The 18309-nt window shown below is 38.2% G+C and overlaps 2 protein-coding genes and 1 long non-coding RNA gene across 3 annotated transcripts; 2 read left to right on the forward strand and 1 right to left on the reverse strand.

Annotated features, from left to right (window-relative positions):
- Positions 1 to 8043: 8043 nt before the first annotated feature.
- Positions 8044 to 9327, forward strand: LOC149381810 (uncharacterized). Its single transcript, XM_089601900.1, has 4 exons — positions 8044 to 8110; positions 8180 to 8272; positions 8338 to 8439; positions 8522 to 9327. The coding sequence occupies exons 2-4, from the start codon at positions 8213 to 8215 to the stop codon at positions 9086 to 9088; spliced, it is 729 nt and encodes a 242-aa protein (XP_089458026.1). The 5' UTR covers positions 8044 to 8110; positions 8180 to 8212; the 3' UTR covers positions 9089 to 9327.
- A 1096-nt stretch (positions 9328 to 10423) lies between these two features.
- LOC149381811 (uncharacterized) lies at positions 10424 to 10979 on the reverse strand. Its single transcript, XR_016293868.1, has 2 exons — positions 10826 to 10979; positions 10424 to 10715 (listed from the first exon to the last, which is right to left on the reverse strand). It is a non-coding gene; the product is annotated as an uncharacterized LOC149381811 (long non-coding RNA).
- A 4979-nt stretch (positions 10980 to 15958) lies between these two features.
- Positions 15959 to 18309, forward strand: LOC149381812 (methanol O-anthraniloyltransferase-like). Its single transcript, XM_089601429.1, has 4 exons — positions 15959 to 16440; positions 16593 to 16834; positions 17265 to 17401; positions 17891 to 18309. The coding sequence occupies exons 1-4, from the start codon at positions 15991 to 15993 to the stop codon at positions 18307 to 18309; spliced, it is 1248 nt and encodes a 415-aa protein (XP_089457555.1). The 5' UTR covers positions 15959 to 15990.

Consider the following 18309-nt stretch of genomic DNA (forward strand, 5'->3'; position numbering starts at 1 on the left):
TACATGTGCAAGGGTATCACGGAATGATCTCCCTCTAAAAAAATCTCTCATCATTAGTAAGACAAAATATCCGCACTCCGTACTTGAAGGTTATTTCGGGCCCTATGATAAAATACATCATTTTTATGAACATGTTTATATTAAAATTATGTATGTTTTATAGTACCTTTTCCTTATGCCAAGTGACCTTCAACGGCACGTTAAAATATCTTCCAAACGCTCTACATAAGATAATTCTAATAAAATATCTTCCAAACGCTCTACATAAGATAATTCTACGGCGAGTGAAAACCGGATTAAAGGCGTCCACAAACTAATGAGAGGCTGAAAATATGTAAAACAAATTTAATAAAATGTTTATTAAAAAAAAAAAAAAAAACTCTACCTAAGCTCGACCCGACGACGGCGACCGGACGAAAGAGGGGCGGAGGGACCGGCGGCGACTATGGGCGCGGGGACGGCGGTAAATAACAACAAATGCACATCCTTCACACCATAATCAATAAAAAATAACCTAAGAATCTTAATATCATGAAAAAAAAAAACAAAAAAAAACCTAAAAAAACCCTAAAGCTAACCTCTTACCCGTGCGTCACGACCGAAAACGTTCACCAAAATCACGACGCCGGCCGGAGTAAAGTGCTAGAAATGTGTAATGGTGGTGGAGGTGGTCGGTGGAGATGTGTAATGGTGGTGGAGGTGGGTTTCAATGGAGGTATTTGGGGGTTTTGGAGAGAAAATGTCGAATGAGGAAGAAGAAGTGAGAAATAACTGTGTGCGAAAAGCGACGCCCCTGCCAAAATATGCATTTTTTTTTTTAAAAAAGGGGGCGTCGCTCGTTTTTTGAGCGACGCCAGGCCACGTGGCCCAATCAAATTAAAATGGCTTAATTTTAATCATTTCCACGTCAATCGAGCTCCAAAAAATTATGTTATGCGTCGCTCAAAAATGTACCCGACGCAAATATAGCGACTTCTAATAGGTATTTTGTAGTAGTGCATATTAATTAACTAAGTCCTAAACCGAGCCTCCGTGGTCGGTCACAACATTTTATCAATGAAAACTATAAAACAATCACTCAGTAATTAATTAATAACATATCATAAACAACTAATCTAATATAATAGTTTAAACAATTAACCAATTTCAATCTTAATTAAACTAACATTTAAAATTTAAAATTAGTTACATAACCAATTTCATTATTAAGTACAAAGTGTTAACAATTAAACTACAAATTAATTAGTTAACTAAACTAACAACTTATTAACCAATTTGATTTCCATTACAATTTCAATTTCAAAATAATATTTAATCTAAACTTTTACAATTACAATTAATTTCAACTAAACATTAACCTAAGCATATTACTAAACTAATTATAAACACTATATATATTAACACTTATAATTACATTAATTAATACATGTTACTAAACTAATTATAAATACTATATATATTAACAACTATAATTACATTAATTAATACATGTTAACAATCAAAATCAAACTAAACATACTAACAATTTATTTGATTTGAAACGTAAATACTAAACTACTAAACATACTAAACACATATAGAATTTGAAACTAAACATACTAAATTACTAATTAAAACTAATTAATAATTATTAATACTAATTATATATGCTAATTAAAACATACTAAATTACTAATTAAAACATACTAAACCATTTAAAGTTTTTTTTTCTTCATATATATATAATACTAATTATTAATATATATATATACACACAAAAAAATAACCTTAGGCGGAGGAGAGGAGCGGCGCGGAGGAGCGAAGGCGGAGGAGAGGACCGGCGCGGAGGAGCGGCTGAGGAGGATCGGCGCGGAGGACCGGCGCGGAGGAGAGGACTGGCGCGAAGGAGCGGCTGCGGAGGAAAGGACCGACGGAGGAGGAGAAGACCGGTCTGAGGAGGAGCGGCGCGCGGACTTGGACGTCGGAGAAGGCTCGAAAAACTCCAAGTGGTGGCTCGGAGAAGAGAGAGAGAGAGAGGAGATGGTGGTGGCTCGGAGAAGAGAGAGGGAGGGAGATGGTAGTGGCTCGAAAAAGAGAGAGGGAGTGAGATATATGGTGGTGGCTCGCAGAGGAAGGGAGAGAGGGAGGGAGAGTCGGAGTTTGAGAGAGAGAGAAGCTGTGAAGAAGTGAAGAAGATGAAGAAGACGAAGCTGAGTCTATAAACTAACCCTAGTAATCAGGTGCGACAAGTCGCACCTGATACTCAAATAGGTACCTAAAAAAATTAATCGGTGCGACTAGTCGCACCTGATACTCAAATAGGTACCTAAAAAAATTAATCGGTACGACTAGTCGCACCTGAAAGTAAAAAAAAAATTAATCGGTACGACTAGTCGCACCTGAAAGTAAAAAAAAATCTAAAAACTAATTCCACGTCAGACAAATGAAAAAAATGAGGGGGAGAAGTTGAGCGCCTAATTTTTTTTAGACTTTTAGGTGCGACTAGTCGCACCTGAAAGTTTTCAAAACTATTGGGTGCGACTAGTCGCACCCAATACCACTTAAAATCAGCGAATTTTTTTTCTTTTCTGGAGCCCTTTGGGCGACAAGTCGCACCTGATGCCCAATTAGGTGCGACTTTTAGGTGCGACAAGTCGCACATAATGCCCTTCCGCACCAGAAAGGCTTATTTGTAGTAGTGGATGTCAATCACAATTACAGCTTGTGAGATATAATTATGAAACATTATTCACTACTACAAATTAACATATTGGGTGCGGAAGGGTATTAGGTGCGACATGTCGCACCTAAATGTCGCACCTAAGAACATATTAGGTGCGACATGTCGCACCTAATAGTCTTCCATGCGCCTAAAAATTTCGCTGATGTTTATGGCTATCCGGTGCGACTTTGTCGCACCTGATATGAAATTGTCGCACCGGATACTATTAGGTGCGACATATGTCGCACCTAATATCATTGGGTGCGACAGGTGTCGCACCTAATGGGTTAAAAAATTTAAAACGGTCAGAAGTTCCCCCCGAATGTTTTGGGTTCTGGAATTTCACATTGGGTGCGACGGTGTCGCACCTAATAGTCATATTAGGTGCGACTTTTATGACTAGTAGGTGCGACAATGTCGCACCTAATAGTTTTAGGGTATTTATATACCCGAGCGTCTTCTTCTTCGCCCAACCTCACTCTCTCACTCTCTAACTCTCTCTTCTCTCTCTCTCTCTCCGACGCTCGTCCCCGGCGCCACCAGCCCCGCCTCCAGCCCGACCGACGCTCGTCCCCGGCGCCACCAGCCCCGCCTCCAGCGCCCGACGCTCGTCCCCGGCGCCACCAGCCCCGCCTCCAGCCCGACGCTCGTCTCCGGCGGACCAGCCCCGCCTCCATTCCCGGCGCCGTCCTCCAGGTAAGCCTCACACTCTCTCTCTCTCTCTCTCTCTCTCTCTCTAACTCTCTCTTCTCTCTCTCTCTCTCCGACGCTCGTCCCCGGCGCCACCAGCCCCGCCTCCAGCCCGACCGACGCTCGTCCCCGGCGCCACCAGCCCCGCCTCCAGCCCGACCGACGCTCGTCCCCGGCGCCACCAGCCCCGCCTCCAGCGCCCGACGCTCGTCCCCGGCGCCACCAGCCCCGCCTCCAGCCCGACGCTCGTCTCCGGCGGACCAGCCCCGCCTCTATTCCCGGCGCCGTCCTCCAGGTAAGCCTCACACTCTCTCTCTCTCTCTGTCTCTCTCTCTCTCTGTCTCACTCTCTCTCTCTCTCTCTGTCTCACTCTCTCTTCGGTGCAGGGAGTACAAGTGGGATTCTGTTTGGCAGTGCAACCAGGTGAAGAAGAGATCGGAATTATCGGACGTACGTAAAACACGTTAGATATTTCAATGCCTTGTCAATCGGTCACACAACTAATCTTTTTTTTTTCCTTTTCTTCTTTTCTTTTTTTGCAGAGAACTTCTTGAAGGGCTATAGACCAGCTCCCGGCCCACCCTCGGCCCAGCCATCGCCGCAGCTTGGTCACTCGTAGCCCCGTCGTCTCAGTGCCTCGTCGTCGCCTCGGAAAAACGTTAGGTATTTGTAATTATTAATATTTATAGATTATTTAATATTTTTAGATTATTTCGTATAGATTAATTAGTAATATATATGAAAATAGTAACATGTTAGATTAAATGATAATAGAACTTTGATGAAAATAGTAGCATATAGTAATAGTCAATTTTTTTTAATAATGTGTAATATGATAGATTAGATTAATTAAGTTAATATATTAAATTAATTAGTAACGTGTTTAGTGTAATTTAATGTAATTGTAACATGATTTGTTTAAGTATTTAGTATGTTAATAAGATAGTCTTGGTTCAATTTAGTATTTAGTATGTTAATAAGATAGTCTTGGTTGGTTATATATGTGTTTTTGTTTTAATTGCAGATTTTGGTTAGTCAATATTTTAGGGGAAACTCTGCCGAATTTTCGGTAGAATAAAACGTATATCTCTAGAAAATTAACTCTTTTGATAATATATTTTAACGAATTAACTAATTTGTCGAAATTGGTTAACTCGTTAATGAAATCAGTAGTGAATTTGTATATATTAACGAATTCTAACCACTTTTCAAAATTAATACATGTCAATCACAATTTCTCTTTCATTCTTACAAATTCGCTCTCGAATCTTTCAAATATTAACGATCCACTATCAATTTCCTAACAATTCATCACTCTCAATTTCATAATAATTCACTCTAAATTTCAAATATTAACGATTCACTCTCAATTTTACCTCTCAATTTCCTAATAATTCAATCCTACAAAATGAATTCTAACGATTCAGTTTTATCCCCCAATTTCCTGTCTCATTCAGAAGAATGTCAAATCCAAGTAGGGACTGGATTACCGAGAACAATCGGTTGAGTTTGCAATATAAAACAGGGGTTAACGAGTTTATCCGCGTTGCAAGCAGACTCCCGAACGAAAACGGTCATTATCGTTGTCCTTGTAAGTCTTGCAATAACGTGAGATGTCTGGACATCGGGGTCGTAAAGAATCACCTTTTGAACAAGGGGTTTACTCCGGGATACACCGAATGGTATCATCACGGCGAACGTCGAATGATAGAAGCTGCCAGCGAGACTAACCAAAGAGGAGTCGGTGGATTGCACGATGCTCTCCATGATCTAATGGATCACGAGGACTTCGACGATTTTACGGATCCGACTCCGAGTGAAGTGCGTGCAGATGAGCAGGTGGAAGATTTGTTCGCTGAGTTGGAAGCAGAATTGTACCCTGGGTGCAAAGAGTTTTCGTCTTTGTCGTTCTTGGTTTCGTTGATGCACATCAAAGTCACGAACCATTGGACGAACAAGTCGTTTACAGAATTGTTGCAGCTCTTGAGGAAGTCTCACCCAATTGGTAATCGAATTCCGGAAAAACACTACGAGGCAAAGGCGAAGCTGAAGCGTTTCGGCATGGGATACGATATGATTGACGCGTGCATCAACAATTGTGTGTTATTTCGAAAAGATCTCGAGAAAGCTGAAGTGTGCCCAATTTGCAATGAGAGCAGATGGAAGCCAACGGGGAAGAATGTATCACAAAAGATATTACGATACTTTCCCTTGAAAGATCGATTGAAGCGATTGTACGCTTCTCGACACACGTCGCTTGAGATGCAGTGGCATGAACGAGATCGCGTCAAAGAAGAAGGCGTTTTGCGACATCCGGCAGAACTACGATACGGAGAAGTCGAGATTTGACTTGATGGACTTGAAAATCAAGTCTTCTCTGCACTTGAGACAACAAAGGAATGGGTGGTACAAACCGCCAGCAGCGTACACGTTAACGCTTGAGCAGAGACACCGGTTTACCGAGTTCCTTCAATCTGTTAAATTCCCAGACGGGCTCGCTGGAAATTTGAAGAAAAATGTAACTGCTGACGGGAAACTCACAGGTTTGAAGTCGCACGATTGTCACGTGATCATGCAGAGGCTGTTGGCTGATGGTATTCGCCCTTTTGTGCCAAAACCGATACAAGAGACGATCTCAGAGCTCTGCAACTTTTTCAAGTTGATCAGTTCTAGAACCCTGAGAGTGGACGATCTCGAAAAAGCGCAAGATTCAATCATTGAGATATTGTGTAAGCTTGAGATGATATTTCCGCCAGCTTTTTTCACGATCATGGTTCACGTGACAATTCATCTACCAGATGAAGCGTTGTGTGGCGGTCCGGTGCATATGCGATGGATGTACCCAATTGAGAGATACCTTGGAACGTTAAAACAATTTGTCAGAAATAGAGCTAGACCCGAAGGCTCCATTGCGGAAGCGTACGTTGTAGAAGAGGCATTGACATTTGTTGCAAGGTATCTCGAAGATAAGAAAACTGTCGATGAAGTTCAAGTGCGGGAACTTAGTGTTTTTCGATCTGAAAACTGTGTGCCTTACGGGATGATGAAGCCGATAGTTTTAGACGACGACCAAAAAGAGAAGGCGGAGTGGTACATTATTACCAATTGTCCAGAAATCGATCCGTATTTGATGTAAGGGATTCTTTCATTTAAATATGTACATAATCTAGCTCATTGATTTACATCTAATTACGTAATGTTAACAGTGAGCATTTGGAACTTATACAAAATAACTCTGAAGCGGGAACTGCAGATTCTGATCTCGAAGCAATGCACAGAAAAGAATTCAAAATTTGGTTTGCGAAAAAGGTAAACCGAAAGGATTCATTTGCGAAAAATTGCTACTAAAATTGCTAATGACATCATCTTAATTTGTATATTCCAGATTTATGACATGAAAGTTAGTGGTTTCGACGTGTCTGAAGAACTTTACGCGTTGTCTACGGGATCTATGCAAATTGCTCATCAGTATCCGAGTTGCTTTGTGAATGGCGTGAAGTTCATCACTCGTCGTCGTGATAACCAACGAATCACCCAGAATAGCGGTGTTTGTGTGCCCCTGAACGACTTCAACTTTTACGGTCGAATGGAAGACGTAATCGTGCTGAACTATACACATAACTGTCGTGTCGTACTGTTCAAATGCATATGGTATGGTGACAAGTACAATGCAGGACGTATAGTGCACGTTGATAAGACCACCGGAGCAACGAGTTCGTATACCGCCAAAGAGTGGTTTACAGAAGAGCCGTTTATACTCGCGACTCAAGCGAAACAAGTGTTTTACATCCAAGATCTCGTTAAGGGTCGCGAATGGGAAATCGTTCAGGAATGCAATCAACGTGGGATATGGGACATTCCTGAAGTTGATCCGACCACTTCAGCATCGATTCCATTGACAATAGAATTGTCAAATATCGACCGTCTTAATCATCGACACGAAACTGCTACGGCCGAGCTTGTTAATGTCGTTGAAGATGATGAAGAAGTGGATGAAGAAGATGAGACGCTTGCCGTTTTTGAGGGAGACGATGTTGATGTCGATACTAACATTACATCGAGTGACAACGATGAATGACTAACACCATGTAATAACCGTAGTCGTCGAATAGTAATTACATAGTAATTAAAAATACTAACTACAATTCATTTTGCAGGATGTCTACTTCAGGTCAGGACCCATCAGGAGGAGAGCATGACCCCCCGCAGATGCCGAGGAAGAAGCGGGGACCAACGACTGGCGTCGTTTCTGCGAGAGCTCGTGTTGGGACCCCTGGAGCGAACACAGTTCGCTACGATCAGAATGCGCAGGCGTTCTACCAAGACGTCAGGGAGCAAAATCCGTTGATCGGGACGTTCCAAAACCGATTAGGAAACCTGATCAAGAGTACCATTCCAGTCGACCTCCCAGACTGGAATCATGTGCCTGCGCAGAGTGTGGCGGCTCTTATGAACTCGATTCATAACGAGTATAACTTCGTTTATGCACATCCCGAGAGTGGCGAGCTTGTGCCTGCAGATCCTATTCGCAACGAGATTGATATGGCTATCATTCGCGATGCGAAGAGGATGCGTCGTGGCCAGAAGTCGAGGTTGTCGCAGCTCTTCTTCAAGACATTTTGCGGGAGTAAGGACCTCGCTAAAAGTGAAACTCCCGATGGCTACAACCAGGAAGCCTGGTTGAAAGCAATAGAGGTGTTCGACTCGCCAGAGCATAAGGTATGAGTTGAACTTCCGATGATTATTCGAATTTCTTAAAATTAAACTTCACGTATTTATGTCTTGCAGGCGAAATCTCTCCGCAACCGGGAAAATTCGAAGATGAAGAAGACGAAGGCGAGGCAAGGCTCGCTTAGTTTTTTTGGTCATCGCTCGAGGAACGTAAGTCTCTTAAAATTAATATGTAATATATATGTGATTCATATTTTAATGTTGAAAAATTACAGCGAAGAGAAGATGGGAGTATAGGCTCGGCTTTAGCGATATGGTTAGAAAAACACCAGGACGCTAAGGGATCGTGGACGACGGACTTCGCGAAGACGCAATACGTAAGTTAATTTTTTTTATTTACTATATTTAATTACTTTATTTCTTCTTATCTTATAAGTTTTTTGTGGTTTTATTTTGAAGGATCAAGTCACCGCCCAGACGATAGATATTTTGCGGCAAGCGGAGGAGCAAAACATCGTGATCTCCCAAGAAGATGCGGAGATGTACGCGATGCGCGATGTTTTGGGAGTGCGCAGAGACTGGGAAGTCGGTTTAGGGCCTTCGATCCCAAGGTCATCGTTGGGTGTTGCCCAAACGCTAGATGGAGGCTCGTCAAGTTCGTCATCTCAGACCGATCCATTGGTTGCCGAGATGCGAGCTCAGATGGATGCCCAACAAGCCGAGCTGCAACTGATGCGGCAACAGATCGCCTTCCTCAGCCAGCAGCACAACCAGCCTCCCACGACTCCTCAACCTCCGCCTGCATCGCAACCAGGTGGGACGGATCAGCAGACGCCAGGTTCCACGCCAGGTTCCACGCCAGGTTCTATGGATTACTTGCGAGATCGTCCTTACGGAAGCGGCGGAACGAGCGGCAGCGCGTCAGGCAGCGGTGGACGAGGACGAGGAAGCGGTTCTCGAAGTTCTGGCAACTTATTCGGCAGAGGAAATTCTACTATCGATAAGTTTTATAAGAAAAAAAAATAGGAATTAATTTTTTTTCGTTTTTTGTAAAGAATTTGTATTTTTAATTAAGAATTCTATTTTTAGAATATTATTTCTAATTCATTTAGAATTTTGTTTAATTAATATTATTTTGTTAATTTACTTTTTTTAATTTTGTATTTTTTTTTAATTAAACAAACGTATTGGGTGCGACATTGTCGCACCGAATACCATGGCGCGAAAACTTTCAGGTGCGACATGTCGCACCCGATATGCCATTACCCGCCAATTCTACAAAATTTGGCAGGAAAATAACTTGGGCATTAGGTGCGATTAGTCGCACCTGCAAATGTCGCACCTAATGGGGTACCTATTAGGTGCGACATGTCGCACCCAATACCTTCTGCGACGGGTTATCAGGTGCGACAGTGTCGCACCTATTGTCGCACCTAATAAACCATTAGGTGCGACATTTGAGGCATTGGGTGCGACATCCGTCGCACCGGATAACGTCTTTTGTCCTAGTGATTATTCGAAAGTTCTTATCCACCTTTATCAGAGTCGAATCGGCGACTATGAACCTAGTTTTAGAAGTTTAACAAATCCGATGAAAAGAAAAAAAAATTCTTTCACTTTTCCACATCGATTTGTCGAGAATCCTCCTTGGTATTAGAATTATATTTATTCATCGTGACGAGTGTCAACTGATATAGTCAGTTCGTGATCATGATCCTCCAGGTTCATCCCGTGTCAAGAAAAGTCAATTGTTCCGTTATACTTTTCTTGACACTTATACGCCTAAGCATTATTGCTTCCCCAGCAAAAGATTCTTCCGAACATACAAACTTCGGAAGTGCGCGCAATCTATCGGTTCTGGAGTCAACCCTTAAGTTAGATAACACTTATCTTCTTTCAGGAAGACTGGATTTCATATCTATAAATCACTTCCCACTTGAACCATGTTCCAAAACTCCCAAGACATAAGCTATGATTAGCATGATAGTGGCCTTTTTGCGAATGAGTCAAAGAGTGCGGTAACATGATCCAGTGTCCATGATCACTTCAGGATTTAAATCAAGTCTTACTGTGACCATCATTAGCGACCTCGGTTTTTCCGTTCGGTTTTTCATCGACATGTCAATTTCCATGGAAAATTGCTTTTTTCCATGGATTTAAATCAATTGCCTTTTTTCACATTTTTTCCTTTCGATTTTTCATTGGCTTGTCAGTATTCGTATATATATATGTGTGTGTTATTTTCCCATATTATGCCCATCCGGTCTTTCAAAGTGCTTTCAGATTGCATGTACTGGCACGACGAAACCATTTTATTATTGAGCTGAGCCCTGAGAGTTACACACACAAACATATGTACCATAGATGAAACAGTAGATATACATACACACACACACATATATATAGTGGCTAGCCACTATATATTATTATTAATTAGTTATGATATACGGCCGCTAGAGCCAAAGCAGAAATAGTAGGTGCGTAGCTAGTTTTCTAGCCATGCATCCATGCACACTATCGTCGTGCCATCTTAAAGCTACTATTTTTCGAGGCACGTTCCAGAGAAAAACGCAAAAGCACCGTAGCAGTACATCCCAGGGCAACACCAGTCAAGGGCTCCGCATGTCTGGTCTTTTGCGACGCATGAGTTCAGCTGCAATGCATACATATTAACGATCAAAACAATCATTTTGATAATCACCACACACACACACACACACACACACACACACACACATATATATATGATCAAGTAGTACATACATATTTGTTGATTCGGAGGGACGACGCGGGCGATGACGCAATCAAAGCCATGACAGCGACCAACAGTATCACACTGTGAATAGTTTTCATGATTTGTCTGCTATGCTTAGCTTATACTTATACAAATGTTGTAGATTTTTTTTTTTCTGCGGTGAACAAAATATGGAAGCCTCTCTCTTTTTATAATGCTGAAAAGGCTATACCTGACGTCATTATATCTCAAGAATAATTTAGGGTTAAATCGAGTTGGTGTCCAGTGTCCACTATCTATTTATTTTGTATCAGATTAATGGAGGATTTCGTTTTGGTGGAGTTGCACGTCGCTAAATGGAAGGCTGCGATTCTCTTCTCACCCTATCTTCTATGTGGGATACAGATGTCAAGATTATATGGATCGGAAAAAAACTAAAAAATGAAAGATATATAGAGGAAAGGTGAATATAAAACTAAGGGCGAATTGCATTTTGAAATCATGCGAAACAAACACTAATCATATCTATTATGAATCTGAGCACTAATGATCTCCACTCTGGTAAAAAAAAAAAGAAAAAAAATTATGTCATACATTTTTGCTTTACGCGCAATTTGTGAGTTGAGTAAAATCAATATAACTTTGCCTTTTTTACATCACTAACTCTCGCACTCGTCTCAATTCGGATCGATTGAAAGAATATATATTGTATAATGTGCACACTTCAATTTGATTTGAACGCAATTTCTCATTTTTAAAACTTTGATCAAATCAATTAAAAGTACTAAATTGAGGTATAAGTATAACCCACCATTCTGAATTTTATATAATTTTTTAGCGATACTTTTTTGGCAGAAGAAAGAGAGCCGAGAGAGAGAGAGAACCGAGAAAGAGAGATCGGCTTGAGGAGGAAGACAATGCGAGGATTTCGGTGACGCCGCTGGACTCCGGCGAGACATGCATCGTTGCCAGCCTGGCGAGCCGCCGCGACACGCAGGTGATCCACATCGATCCCACCACCGGCGCGCTTGGCCTCGATCCCGCCGGCGATTTCGAATCTGAGAGACGCTGTGGAAGAGGTGATGCGGGGATAACGGTGGACGGCGACGAAGGCGCGGGCCATTTTGGGGTACGCGGCGGTGGGCGGCGTGGAGCTGCTGCTGGTGGCGACGAAGGTGGCGGCGACGATCCCGTGTCTCAAGGCAACGATCTATGATTTTGTTTTTCTCTCGACTAATTTTGGTTCTCAGGAATTTTGTTTTCCTTTATAACCTGGGAATCAAGTTCATTCTTGTTCCTGGAACGCATGTGCAAATCGACAAGCTTCTTGCTGAGAGAAGTTTACGGTTTTTTTAATACAGTATGTTCGTGTAAATAGATATCATATATACAGTATGTTCGTGTAAATAGAAATCATATTTACAGTATATTCGTGTAAATACGAAGCTTATTTACAGTATATTCACTGTAAATACAAAGCCTATTTACAGTATATTCGTGTAAATAAATTGAAAAAATTCTGGAAATATTTTGGGCACGAAAATTCTGGAAATTATGAATATATGGAAGACAAAATAATATCAATAAATGAAGAATATATATACAGATTTTATCCATAATGAATTGCAACGAAATAGAAACTAATTACCTAAAGTCAACGCTGAAAATTTCCAAATACATAACAATTAATGGGCTGAGAACTTTCAAAATCTGCTCAAAATTCAAATTTCAAATTTGAAAATAAACTTCCCTATTTGGTTTCAATATTTAATTCGAAATTTAAAAAAAAACTGCCTAATTAAAATAGCGTAAGGGCAAAAAGGTAAAACTAATTCAATTAATAAGCTGTCACGTAAGCAAGATGGTTATTTACGGGAAATTAACGAAAGGTTGGCTAAAACCAAATTGCTAGTGTTTTAGATGGCTAAACAGCTAATTATTTGTATAATTAACTCCAAAAGAGTGAGTGAATTTCAATCCATGGATTGCAATATTGCATAATTATATTGTTTCATGTTCTAGTCCATTGAATTGGTTATGAAATCTGATGTATTTTGGAGAGTAGATGGTGTGTTGCCTTATTTACTTAGTCTTGTATTCATTTTATTTTATTTTCATAGTATTATTTTGAAAAATTAAGAAAAAAATAAAATGAATATTAGCAGGATAATCGATTTGAATTTCAAATTGATTTCAAATATTTTATATTATTTTAATCAGCATGATAATGATTATAATTTTTTTAGTAACGGCGACACAAATTATTAACATTATTGATTTTTCCTACAACTTTTAAAGATTGGGGATTAAAGTGCATCAAATAAAAAACTCAGAATATTTTCGTCGCTTTGAACTCATTTTTTTACGGTTTTCAAAAGCCTTGTACAACAGTTAAAAAATGTCGTGCAATGACGTTGAACCTCGGCAAACGTTATTCATGCCACGGCCAACAACTAGTTTTACAATCATTGTATGACAATTTTCACGTATTTTGTACGACACTTCGTACAATATAGGCTTGCACAACAATAATTAACTCTCGTGCAAGCCCAATTGTAATAGTGAATGAGAAAATGCTCAAAATCACACCGAGTGAGAAATCACATGAGTATAAGGTAATGTAAGATAACTCTTGAACATAACTGAAAAATTCGGTCAAATTAGCAGTTAAACACAATTATTTGTATTCGAACAACTTTAATAGAAAATTATTTTGTCAAACAAACCATGTCACACAGAGGATCCAACACATCTATTTTCAACGCTTCTTCATTTATTTTGATTAAACACTTCTTGTATTGATGCTCCATTCAGACTGATGGCATTTCGAAATGAAGTACTGATTCTAGATTTAAAAAACTAAAATAATTCCTCCCAATGCGATAAGTTACTTGATTATTTTATATACTGATTATCCCATCATTGAGAAGCTATTATAAGTAAACCATATTATTGTATTCAGTAAACTAGTGGCTTGATTGTATTAAGGAAGTAGTAGTGGTAGAAACGTGATGTTCATTAAGTCAACAGGGAGATCCCAACTTGCACGTATTACAGGATAAAAAATCAAGACAAAATATACGCTAGCTGTCCATTATATAATAAAGATTTATTTATTTACATCTTAAAGGACCATGTAAATCATATTTTTCCTTATCATGTTATGCATAACAAATGCACGATTTCATGCAATATTTTAATGATCACACCAACATCACAGACCGCATTTTGAAGCACTTTAAATGCATACGTAACCTATTTCCGGCGTATTTTTTAAGCACCCCAAATTGTTTGTCTAAATTTGAACATTAAGAATGAGTATTTTGGCACTGACGGTCCCTACGCATTACGACCGGATCAATCCAGTAAGCCCATTTTGCAAGACCATCATTAATATTTATATATTTGGGTTAGAATTAAGATTAAAATACCGTTTATCACAGTCACATCGTAATTCTCATTTTAGTACTGATAACAGCTTATCGACTTGATATTTTACAGTTCTTAGAGCATTCTACTAGTGTGTGTATATATATATATATATATATATATAGTATATATATAAAATATGAATATTATAAATCAAAATTATATGGTATAGTTATGGTATTCGTGGTATGCTTTACTATACCTGCGGAAGCATTTTTGTTTGTGATATATATATATATATATATATATATATATATATATATATATATATATATATATATCCATAACATAGTTAATAAGAATCATAGCCTCTTCAACTTTTAACCACGTTCCGCCACGTGGCCGACACGTGGCAGATTTTTTTTTTTTTTTTCAGTTTTGATTTTTTTTCCCTTACAAATATCAATATATTTTGTATAATTTTTTTTTATGTATATTATAATCATAATTACTAATACTATATCAATAACATATATTTTCATTTATTTTTTTCCCGATCTTTAATTTTTTTTCGCTCTCTCATCAATATATTTTGTATATATTTTTATTTCAACTTGAATCCTGGTGCTGCCAGGCAGCGATACGTGGAAGCCATTTTTTTTCCTTCCGATTTTGATTTTTTTTTTTACTTCCGATTTTGATTTTTTTTTCTTTCCAATTTGATTTTTTTATATTTTTTTATGTATATTATAATCATAATTACTAATAATATATTATACTATATCAATAACATATATTTTCATTTATTTTTTTCCGACCTTTAATTTTTTTTTCTCTTTCATCAATATATTTTGTATATATTTTTTTTTCCAACTTGAATCGTGGTGCCGCTAGACAGCGACACGTGGAAGCCATTTTTTTTTCCTTCCGATTTTGAATTTTTTTTTACTTCCGATTTTGATTTTCTTTTGCTTTCCAATTTTGATTTTTTTTCCCAACCCAAACATCAATATATTTTGTATATTTTTTTAATGTATATTATAATCATAATTACTGATACTATATTATACTATATCAATGACATATATTATTTTTTTTTTCCCGACCTTTAATTTTTTTTCCCCTCTCTCATCAATATATTTTTATTTCAACTTGAATTCTGGTGCCGCCAGGCAGTGACACGTGGAGCAATTTTTTTTTCCCTTCCGGTTTTGATTTTTTTTTTTACTTCCGATTTTGAATTTTTTTTTCCTTCTTTCATAAATATATTTTGTATAATTTTTTTATGTATATTAATTTCTTTCCTCCCTCTCTTATCAATATATTTTGTATAATTTTTTAATGTATATTATATTTAATACAATTAAAAGTCTAAACTTATTTTATTTTACTTATTTTTTTTCACTTTCTTTTTTTTTTAAAATATTGCTGACTCGCGCTTAGCGCGTTTTTTAAACTAGTATATATATATATATATATATATATATATATATATATATATATATATATATTTTGCGTTGTGGATAAGATACATCAGTCATCAGCACATGGTTTGGGCACTACGTTGCACACACACATACATACATATGTTAAAGGGATCCCTATATTAAAACCATGTCGCTAATTAGTTGGCCACGTTCATAAGAAACAAATGTCGATGTAAGTGTAAATAAATAATGAACGAATAATACATCAAAAAAATATGTGCTTCTGATGAATCTTTCTTTACCTTGGCCTTATATATATTTTCTTGTAGTAAGACGAGATCTACAAGCTCATCATCACTATCTTTTATACAATCAAACAACAGAAAAAAGAGAAAAAAATGACAGGAATCGGCTCATCCATCGCATTTACAGTGACCCGAAGTGAGCCGGAGCTCGTTTCACCTGCGATTCCGATTCCGCACGAGCTAAAGCAACTCTCCGATTTCGATAGCCACCAAGCCGTTCGATATCACATCCCTGGTGCACTCTTCTACAAGAATAACCCATCGATGGACGGTCAAGATCCGGTTAGGGTTATCAAACAAGCCCTTGCTAGGGCACTAGTTTATTACTATCCACTAGCTGGAAGGCTCGTTGAAGGGTCTAACGGAAAACTCTCAGTGGATTGCACTGGTGAAGGAGTGTTGTTTATCGAGGCTTATGCAGATATTACTCTCCGTCAACTAGGTGATACTATTCTATCGCCGTTCCAATATATGGATAAGATTCTGTATAATTTACCCGGATCAGAGGATGAGGACACTGGTTGTCCTATAATAACTTTTCAGGTAAATATGATTTTTAATTTTAAGATAAATAAATGGCTACGTTTTTAGATATAGAAATATATAAATTTTTTAAATGTGCACTTTTCAAATATCTGGAAATTTATATCCTATAGTTTCAAAACACAAGTGTTTTAATTCTGTGTTGTTCTCAGTTGACTCGGTTGCTGTGTGGAGGTTTTATTTTGGCAATACGAATGATTCACGCAATGTGTGACGGAAAAGGACTCGAACAATTCCTTGTGGCGGTGTCAGAGATAGCTCGCGGTGCCTTGGTTCCTTCTGTTCTTCCTGTTTGGCAACGAGAGCTCTTAAACGCGCGAAAACCGACTTCTGATGAGCAACATGAGTACGAAGACGGAGCTCTGCCTTCTTTTGAGCTAAAGAAAAAAATTCGGTTAAAGAAAGAATTTTGATTTAAATTTTAATCAAAATTATTCGGTTAAAATTAACCGTACGGTTAATTTTAATTGAATTTTCGGTTAAAATTAATCGTACGGTTAATTTTAACCGAATAAAAAACAATTAACCTAGGTTAATTGAAAAAAATAATAATACTTTGGTACTGTTGTTGAAACTTAAAACACACGCACTGAGTCACTGACACATAGCACACTTATAGTTTGGTACAATTGCCCACTTTTCGGTTAAAACAATTAATTGCAATTAATTGTCCACTTTTATATTTCGGTTAACAATTAACCGTGAGAAAAAAAAATCGGTTAATGGTTAATTGAAGTTAACCGAATTTTCAACTTTATTTTGAGCACGTCACAGATAATATTATACAACGGTCGTTCCTCATAAGTCGTAGATTTCATGAAAAGAATTCACGGAGATCTCCCACAACACCTCGCGAAATCCACAACTACTTATGAGCTTCTAACTGCGTGCTTGTGGAAGTGTGCTGCCCTAGCTTTGAACATGGGCGATGAAGAGCCAGTTTATGTTTTAATTGCAGCCAGTGCTCGAGACAAGAAATACAAGTATGTACTTCTTTCTTTCTTTTTTATATACCATAATACAAGGATGTATATTATTATTAAGGCAATCGTACTCACAAATCACAAATCGTTTTTTTTTTCCTTTTTAAAAACCATTGTTTCAAATTTTTCCGATATTAATCTGGAAAATTTTATACGATAATTTTACAAGTTTTTGACTTTCGAAATTTAAAGGCAACAAATCTGGAGTTTTTATTTCTTAAGTTTTCAACAGTAATTTTTTTTTTTTATACCGTTATTTATTTACCAGTCATCCCACACACACTTAATTTGCCAAATCGCTATTTATTTAAAAAAAACCCATTACATAGTAAATGCAACTTTTCTTACACACTTAATATTGTGATTCACTAAAAACTTGCTTTTTTTCCCTCCTATTTTCATTTTCAATATCCAACCAAATTGCCAACTACTAATAATGATCTTGTTTAGTGCAAATATTCCTGTAGGTTACTACGGTAACTCAGTTGGCGTCCCATATTCAATATCAAAATCGAAGCATCTAAAAGAGATGCCACTAGCATTCGCGGTGGAGCTTGTGAAAGCAGCGAAAAACATGATGAGCAGTGACTACTTTCGTTCGATGATAGAGTCGAACATGGTTGTACAGACTTCCCTGGCCTTAGGAGAGGGTTTTCTTGGAGTTTCGGACATAAGATTTTTGGGAGAAATTGATTTCGGATGGGGCTCTCCGGTTTATGCAACCTCAGCCCTCAACCCATCTGGGATTTGCTATTTATCAAAATACAGAAATCTCGATGGGAGTGAATGCACTATTGCCGTGGTAAACTTCCGTGAGCCAGTCATGATGAGATTTGAGCAGGAGCTCAAAAAAATAACGGCCGCGAATAGTTTGTCCAAGCTTTGA

The sequence above is a fragment of the Urtica dioica genome, chromosome 11 (assembly GCF_054948205.1).
Source record: "Urtica dioica subsp. dioica isolate 48M chromosome 11, U.dioica_male_clone48M_v1_H2, whole genome shotgun sequence".
NCBI classification, from domain to species: Eukaryota; Viridiplantae; Streptophyta; class Magnoliopsida; order Rosales; family Urticaceae; genus Urtica; species Urtica dioica.

What these genes read in the sequence shown, in the direction of transcription:
- LOC149381810 (XM_089601900.1), top strand. Translation starts at nt 8,213, where the DNA reads ATGAAGAAGACGAAGGCGAGGCAAGGCTCGCTTAGTTTTTTTGGTCAT. An exon ending in TTGGTCATCGCTCGAGGAAC is followed by an intron (nt 8,273 to 8,337) that starts GTAAGTCTCTTA and finishes GAAAAATTACAG; the next exon opens with CGAAGAGAAGATGGGAGTAT. An exon ending in ACTTCGCGAAGACGCAATAC is followed by an intron (nt 8,440 to 8,521) that starts GTAAGTTAATTT and finishes TTTATTTTGAAG; the next exon opens with GATCAAGTCACCGCCCAGAC.
- LOC149381812 (XM_089601429.1), top strand. Translation starts at nt 15,991, where the DNA reads ATGACAGGAATCGGCTCATCCATCGCATTTACAGTGACCCGAAGTGAG. An exon ending in GAGCTAAAGAAAAAAATTCG is followed by an intron (nt 16,835 to 17,264) that starts GTTAAAGAAAGA and finishes TTTCATGAAAAG; the next exon opens with AATTCACGGAGATCTCCCAC. An exon ending in TTATGTTTTAATTGCAGCCA is followed by an intron (nt 17,402 to 17,890) that starts GTGCTCGAGACA and finishes ATATTCCTGTAG; the next exon opens with GTTACTACGGTAACTCAGTT.